Here is an 8081-nt window from a genome sequence, read left to right as displayed (position 1 = left end):
CCTCTGGTGCTTTAAGCGAGCACGATATAACAGCTGACATCAACCCACTGACCTCTGACCCCCCTCACACACACACACACACACACACACTGCTGATTGCATTCATACCACAGCGCAGTAGAACTCTCCATCCTGATTGGTCAGAAGGCGTTGAGTCATTTAACAGTGAGAGGTTAAACTGTAACATCTTCAGGACAGAGGAGGTTCACGCGTTCGCGGTTTCTCAGTAACACGACAAACTGCACTTACTTTTTCCAAGAAATAACTGATTATACTTGCTGTAATGTACGTCTGGGAAAACAGGAACTAACTGGTTTCCAGGAAAAACAGTAAAAGTTTCAGCGAGAACACAAAGGACATGAATTCATAAATGTGATCAGACATGTATGACTGGCTATTAAATTTAAAAAATAATAAAATCTGCTGTAAGAGTCATCAGTCTTGCATAATATGGCAAAAAAGGAATAATAAATAAATAAATCACAGTATCATATTAAATTAAAGATAGATAGATAGATAGATAGATAGATAGATAGATAGATAGATAGATAGATAGATAGATAGATAGATAGATAGATAGATAGATAGATAGATAGGAAAAAACAGAAAGAAAGAAAGAAAGAAAGAAGGAAGGAAGGAAGGAAAGTACTGTCTCCTAAAACCAAGGCTAGTGAGAATAAATGAATAAATAAATAAATACATAGCAGCTTGATGTGTCACAGAGAAACCACAAAGATTTACTGTCATTGTAATAACGAAAGAAATAAAGAAAGAAAGAAAGGAAAATGAAAGAAAGAAAGAAAAAGAATAAAAGAAAGAAAAAGAAAGAAAGAATAAATAAATATCATTTATTTTTATTCCTCCAGCACCTACAGGGTTTTTTTTACACAAATATGTATATTTGTATTATATTATTTATCATTATTTATTTTAAAAGATTTTGTCTGGATTTCACGTAATAATATTCCCATTCCCCATTCATCTCCAGTCTCTGTGTGACTGCGCTAGCGTGTATGGGGTTTGTCCTCTGTATTGTTCTATAGCATGCGACGTTGCTGTAAAGGTTTCACTTCACCCACAAGACAAAAGAAAGCTGCCGTCCGATCTAATCATCCGACCAGTGAGACGTCTCTGTTTGCGTATGTTCATGTAGAACCAGACGCAACAGCACCAGCAGACGCAGGCGCAGACGCAAACGCAGGCGCAGCAGGCTCCGTCTCAGCAGAGCTCGGCTCAGACCAACGGCACGTCCGGGGGTACCACGGGGCCCTCCATGCAGCACACGGGACAGGAGCAGGGGCCCCCGAACAAGAAGAGCCGCACCACAGGGGCCAACGTGCTTCAGACAGACTACCAGGTGTGTGTGTATATCACACCACACACACACACAGACATCATAAATTGCATTGCCACACAGTTCCACACCCAAGAATGTTACCTAATGGTCCCACCCTTGAAAAATGTACAACGTAAACACCAAGATCATATCAGGAATACGAGTTAGGACTAACAGATAACTGAAAGCTGTGTTCTTGTGCAGATTTATCAGTCTGAGTGTTAATCATTTTTCTGAAAGGCGTATATCAGCCTCTGAACACTTTTATATATACGTTTTTTGATATGAAGATTTCTCAGCTCAGAAAATCAACATGGAGCATCGATATCCAACCTTCCAGGACATGAAGGCGTCCCTGCTCATAGAAAGCTGAATTTAGATTTGAAATGCGAAAAATAAAACGTAACACAGGAGCCTCTGGGTAGAAGGTTCACGGTTCGGAATGTTATCCACCTAGCTTGTGAATCTACACCTCATGATAAACAGAAGCATATTCCTACAGCTTGTTGTTTTCCTGTGAAGCTCTACAGTTACTTATCCACCTGTGTCGGGTGTTGGCACAAGATATAAAGGCTGCTACACTGCTATCTTCTTGCCTTGCCCACTTATCAAGAGCATTTGTCTCAGAGGACTCGTTCTTCCAGTAACCCTGACATTGTCAAACAGCCACTAGCTCAAAAGCGTAAAGAATCTTTACAAGCTCTACAAGTCACACTTCTGGACACAAACGACGGATCACGTTCGTGTGCTTAATTAGAAAACGTGTGTATGTGAGAGAGAGAGAATTTGATTCGCTTTAGCTAATCGTATAATAATGTTGAGTAATATTTACAAAGCCCTTTCTGTAGTAAATAAAAAGATTAGCGAATGATCTGCCCGTTGCACGTGTCACCAAAGGATCAGTACTGGACTGACTCTGAGGTTATGCCATGGACTTTGCCCTGAGTGTGTGTGTGTGTGTGTGTGTGTTTAGACTTTAACTGATAAGCATGGCAGTGTGAGCTACTACAACTTGGCCCTATCTGTGCATCTAAATACTGCATCATATGGAGCGAGAGAGAGAGAAAGAGAGAGAGAGAGAGAGAGAGAGACTAGTCTTAGCATGTTTAATTTCTGTTTTTATAATGGCCTTCTACAAGCTGAATGACATTCCAATAGGTTTACACTTTTTATCCTCCTTACCCCGTGATGATTATTAACCCTTTCTTTCTTTCTTTCTTTCTTTCTTTCCGTTTGTTTCAGCACTCCAGCTCACGCCTTGGTTACCAAAGCAACGTCCAAGGCACCACCCAGTCTCAAAGCACCATGGGATATTCATCCACATCTCAGCAAAGCTCCCAGTACTCGCATCAGTCTCACCGCTACTGAGGCGTGGAAACCTTTGGCGGCTCACGCTAACGTGAACATGAACACAAACGCAGGTCTCGCTGCCATTCCTTATGAACCTGTTCTTATCCTCACTTCCTTTACACTTCTACGCTTGCAGCTTGAGATTTGTATGCTATTCTTACTAGCCTTGCCAGTACCAGCAGATAAGATGTCGTTTCTTAAGCAGCACCTTCCAACCATTCTCAACTACACATCCCAGGAGCCTCGGAGCTCAGATGAACCCTGTGATGAGAAACAACACCAGCGTCCTAACCCTCGTTACCAGTACTCAGAAATATAGTTCACATATTTACATTTATTTATTTGGCACAGGCTTTTATCCAAAGTGTTTTACCACTGAGGCAGGATGCAATCCAAGTGTTTAGCTGAGCAGGTGAGGGTGAAGGACCTTTCTCAAGGGCCTGACAGTGGCACTCTGGCAGTCCTGGGATTCAGACTGACAATCATACGAAAGTTACTTCAGAACACAACCACGAATCCACAATACCAGTTCCTTAAATCCCACAATATCGGGGACACGGATCCTGATTTTAGTGTGCATAAAAAGTTTCTGTGTTCATACAAAAACCATTATTTATACACTATATTGCCAAAAGTATTCGCTCACCCATCCAAATAATCAGAATCAGGTGTTTCAATCACTTCCATGGCCACAGGTGTATAAAATCAAGCACCTAGGCATGCAGACTGTTTTTAAAACATTTGTGAAAGAATGGGTCGCTCTCAGGAGCTCAGTGAATTCCAGCGTGGAACTGTGATAGGATGCCACCTGTGCAACAAATCCAGTCGTGAAATTTCCTCGCTCCTAAATATTCCCCAGTCAACTGTCAGCTGTATTATAAGAACGTGGAAGTGTTTGGGAACGACAGCAACTCAGCCACGAAGTGGTAGGCCACGTAAACTGACGGAGCGGGGTCAGCGGATGCTGAGGCGCATAGTGCGAAGAGGTCGCCAACTTTCTGCAGAGTCAATCGCTACAGACCTCCAAACTTCATGTGGCCTTCAGATTAGCTCAAGAACAGTGCGCAGAGAGCTTCATGGAATGGGTTTCCATGGCCGAGCAGCTGCATCCAGGCCATACATCACCAAGTGCAATGCAAAGCGTCGGATGCAGTGGTGTAAAGCACGCCGCCACTGGACTCTAGAATCGCACTTCTCCATCTGGCAATCTGATGGACGAGTCTGGGTTTGACTGCATTGTGCCAAGTGTAAAGTTTGGTGGAGGGGGGATTATGGTGTGGGTTTGTTTTTCAGGAGCTGGGCTTGGCCCCTTAGTTCCAGTGAAAGGAACTCTGAATGCTTCAGCATACCAAGACATTTTGGACAATTCCATGCTCCCAACTTTGTGGGAACAGTTTGGAGCTGGCCCCTTCCTCTTCCAACATGACTGTGCACCAGTGCACAAAGCAAGGTCCATAAAGACATGGATGACAGAGTCCGGTGTGGATGAACTTGACTGGCCTGCACAGAGTCCTGACCTCAACCCGATAGAACACCTTTGGGATGAATTAGAATGGAGACTGAGAGCCAGGCCTTCTCGTCCAACATCAGTGTGTGACCTCACAAATGCGCTTCTGGAAGAATGGTCAAAAATTCCCATAAACACACTCCTAAACCTTGTGGACAGCCTTCCCAGAAGAGTTGAAGCTGTTATAGCTGCAATGGGTGGACTGACGTCATATTGAACCCTATGGATTAGGAATGGGATGTCACTTAAGTTCATATGCGAGTCATGGCAGGTGAGCGAATACTTTTGGCAATATAGTGTATCTTCAGCATAATTACATAACCCTGAAGCTTACAAAACCAGTCCTAGAGTGTCGTTATGGGTCCAATGCTGTGAATCCATATGGACCCAACTGTCAATCCATGAAGTTTTTATGCAAATCAAGTTCCTAAAATCCATCAAATCCTACTGTGTCCATTTAGAGTCAGTCATCTGAACCGTGAAAATTCCCTCAAGAACCAGAACAAGTCCCCTGTCTCTTTGGTTTCCCCCCAGATCAAGACCCCAGGCCCCTCCATCCATCTATCCAAAACCAATCCTCAGAATCCTTCCACCAAGAAAGTTTCCATCAAGTCCCCAAGCCCCTGGAGTTCTATCAAGAATCAGTCCCTAAGCTCCTGGGTGTTCTATCAAGAGTCAGTCCCAAAGCTCCTGGGGTTCTATCAAGAATCAGTCCCTAAGCCCCTGGGGGTTCTACCAAGAGTCAGTCCCTATGCTCCTGGGGTTCTATCAAGAATCAGTCCCTAAGCCTCTGGGGTTCTATCAAGAGTCAGTCCCTAAGCTCCTGTGGTTCTATCAAGAATCAGTCCCTATACCCCTGGGTTTCTATCAAGAGTCAGTCCCTAAGCTCCTGGGTTTCTATCAAGAGTCAGTCCCTAAGCTCCTGGGTTTCTATCAAGAGTCAGTCCCTAAGCTCCTGGGTGTCTATCAAGAGTCAGTCCCTAAGCTCCTGGGCTTTTGTCAAGAATCAGTCCCCATCTCCCTGAGGTTGTTTCTAGAATCAGTCCTAAAGCCTTTGGGTTTTTGTCATGAATCAGTCTCCAAGCCTCTTCCACTCAGAACCAGTCTTCAGAATTCTTAATATCATTTTGTGTCTACCCCTGGTTTTCCACCCAGAACCTCTCCCCAAGCCTCTGGGCTTCCATCCAGAACCAGTCCCCAGATCCTTTAGTTTCCTTCAAGAACCACTCAACAAAGCCTTCAGTGTCCTTACAAAACCCTTGGAAACCCTCAGAATACTTGGAGCCAGTGTGCTGAATGATGTAGTCCAAGAGCCTACAGTATTCACTAAACACAAATTATCTGAACCCTGCAGTTTCTATTTAGAAACACTACTGTCCAAACTGGAATACTTTGTACCTTTGTTTTTTTTATGTAGAATCTTTAGTTTAGGTCTATAAGCAGTCATTAAACCCTTCAGTATCTCTTAAGGACTTTACCAGTCCTCAGAACTGTCACTGTTTCTGATTCTCAGAAACTTCTGTATCCATATCTAGCTATTCTCCAAAACCTGCTACAGTTCCAGTCCTACACATGTTTGTTTTCTGCCTGTAAAATGCCCTCTGGGACAGTGTGAGGGCCAAAACAGAACCTGCCATTAGGACCCACAGTTTCCGTACAGAACCAACCGGAATCTAGACTCGATTCATCTCGGGTCCAGTGACCGGCTACACACCCGCAATATGGAGGCTAATACAAACCAAATATCCCTTCCTTCCTGTATCTGTCTGTCTCTCTGTCTGTTTGCAACACTTCCTATCTACTGTTCCTTTTCCTGTCCGCCCTGTGCAAATATAACACCACATGCACTAAGACACCCGAAGAACAAAGAACTTTGAAGATAGAAGACTTAGTGGCTGGTCCTTATCGGAGTCGCGATTCTTCTTCATGCATGTGCAGAGCGCCTTTACGATTTTTCAACTACAGACCTGAAGGCTTCGACCTTCTAGTTTTTGTCCTTTTGTAAATATTGAATTCTGATATCTGAACACTGCAGAGGAAGCCCTTTACTTTTACGAGTCCTTTGTTGATACTGATTTCATTCACGAGGACGAACGGCAAATATCAATGACGGCTTGGTTTGTCAGGAAATTGAAGCAAAACGAAAGGAGAAAATTCCTTTTTAATGTTTGACGAATCTTCTTTGGCCATGATTATATAATCGAGTGTATCAACCCTGTGTGTAAGAGAAACCGCGCGTATGTACGTGTTTATGTTTTTTCGTTACGATGTCCGAGGCAGCTCCAGTGACTGTTACCTCCTGTTTGAAATATTTTATAATTTTGAATTTTTAATTCTATTTTTATCGTTGGTTTTGAAGTTTGCTTAGATTCATTTTGTTCCTCACCACTTTGTTTGTAGACACACATTTGAGGCAGCGCTGTAAAAAAACAAAACAAAAAAAAACAACGAAAAAAAAAACACTCCAGGTCCTTCAAACTAGGGGAAAGAAGAGCTCATTTTTTCCCTTTAACGCTATTCCAGGCTCTCTTTCCCCAGTCCGCCAAATCCTGACCTCAGCTAGGGTAAGACTAAGCATGGTCTCGAGTCGAGAAGAAACAGGCCAGACCTGATAAGTGCACTGAAAATGTTGGAAACACTGACATCCACTGGGGCTTGAGAGAACTGCGGGACTCTCCGGGGCTGTCAACTGTATGGCACTTCTGCACTCTGTACTCATGGCCATCAGGAACGAAGTAGACTCGAGAGACACTGGTCCATGTAGCTGACCTGAGACCTGCTAAAGACTGAACAATAAGCATCTGATGAGCAAAAGGCACTGATCTCCTATCAGGATTGCACTGACCTGAGTGGACATGCTCATTTCACCTAACGTTAGTTTACAGCCACAATATTTAAAAGAGAACTTCACTCAAATATGCTAACAATGCTAGCGGGCACACCATATTACTTAAAGCCAAAAAAAAAAGGTTCTGAGAGTGTTCTACAGAGAGTTAAAGGATAAAGTTTCCACAAGACGGACAACCAAAAAAACCTTTAAGCATTCCTAATCTGGAAACACCCTTTAACACACCTAGATAAAAAAAAAAAAGGTTCTTCAGTGGTTGTTCCAAATAAATTGGAACCCTTTCTGTTTCATTGTGGGTTCCTCCAGTGAAGACTGAAGAACCTACAAGGATCCGAAGAACGTATACTAAGAACAAACAGGTTCTTCAAGGGTTCTGGTGAAAAAAGTTCTAATTGGATCTTTAGGTTCATCTTTAAAGGGTCCCACTTAAAGGGATACCCAAAGCTTTTGGTATTGGAATGGGAAATAATGTTTATCATTAAGGGTTCCCCTTAACAGACAACTGAAGAACGGTTCTAAATCTTGTATCCTTTCAGTATCCTGGTTCTTCCAGGGTTCTTCTGTTAAGTCTTATTCGCTGTCTAAAAGGGATCGTTTTTGATTGGAGCTCTGTGTTCTAGGGTTCTTTGTAGAACCTTTACCTTTGTTGTTCCACCAGAGAAACATGCTAAAGATCTCTTAATTGTTCGAGATGCATCCTGATATCAATGAATGAATCATTTGGACCAACCAGAGACCAGCGAACGTGTCACACGACAACACAAGAACTACCTTGGTTTCAAAAGGTTTCATATGACACACAAAGACAGCTTAACTAGTTTATTCCTCATTATAGACGTTAGCATATTTTGAGTGAAGTATTTCTTTAGCGCTAGTTACTGGCTAGCTCCGGAATGGCTGTAACGTTACTTTCCTGTCAAAAGCGATAATATCAAGCACCTAACGACCCAGTGCTGAGTAACTTCACGTAAAATCTACACTTCTTTTTTTAGCTCCGCCACTTTAACTCTCTGGAGCCATCCTCTTGGCCCCGCCCCTTC

General features: G+C 43.0%; 1 protein-coding gene across 1 annotated transcript in view; it reads left to right on the top strand.

Annotated features, from left to right (window-relative positions):
* Positions 1-6576, top strand: part of cdk19 (cyclin dependent kinase 19) — a 46974-nt gene extending 40398 nt beyond the window's left edge. The window contains exons 12-13 of the mRNA XM_058391834.1: positions 1154-1357; positions 2579-6576. Coding sequence (XP_058247817.1) covers positions 1154-1357; positions 2579-2704 — 330 coding nt within the window. The 3' untranslated portion in view covers positions 2705-6576. The remainder of the gene's footprint in view (positions 1-1153; positions 1358-2578) is intronic.
* Positions 6577-8081: the final 1505 nt, after the last annotated feature.

This window comes from Hemibagrus wyckioides, linkage group LG06, assembly GCF_019097595.1.
Source record: "Hemibagrus wyckioides isolate EC202008001 linkage group LG06, SWU_Hwy_1.0, whole genome shotgun sequence".
NCBI classification, from domain to species: domain Eukaryota; kingdom Metazoa; phylum Chordata; class Actinopteri; order Siluriformes; family Bagridae; genus Hemibagrus; species Hemibagrus wyckioides.
The sequence above is the reverse complement of the archived record's forward strand: the minus strand, read 5'-3'. Positions and strand labels throughout refer to the sequence as shown.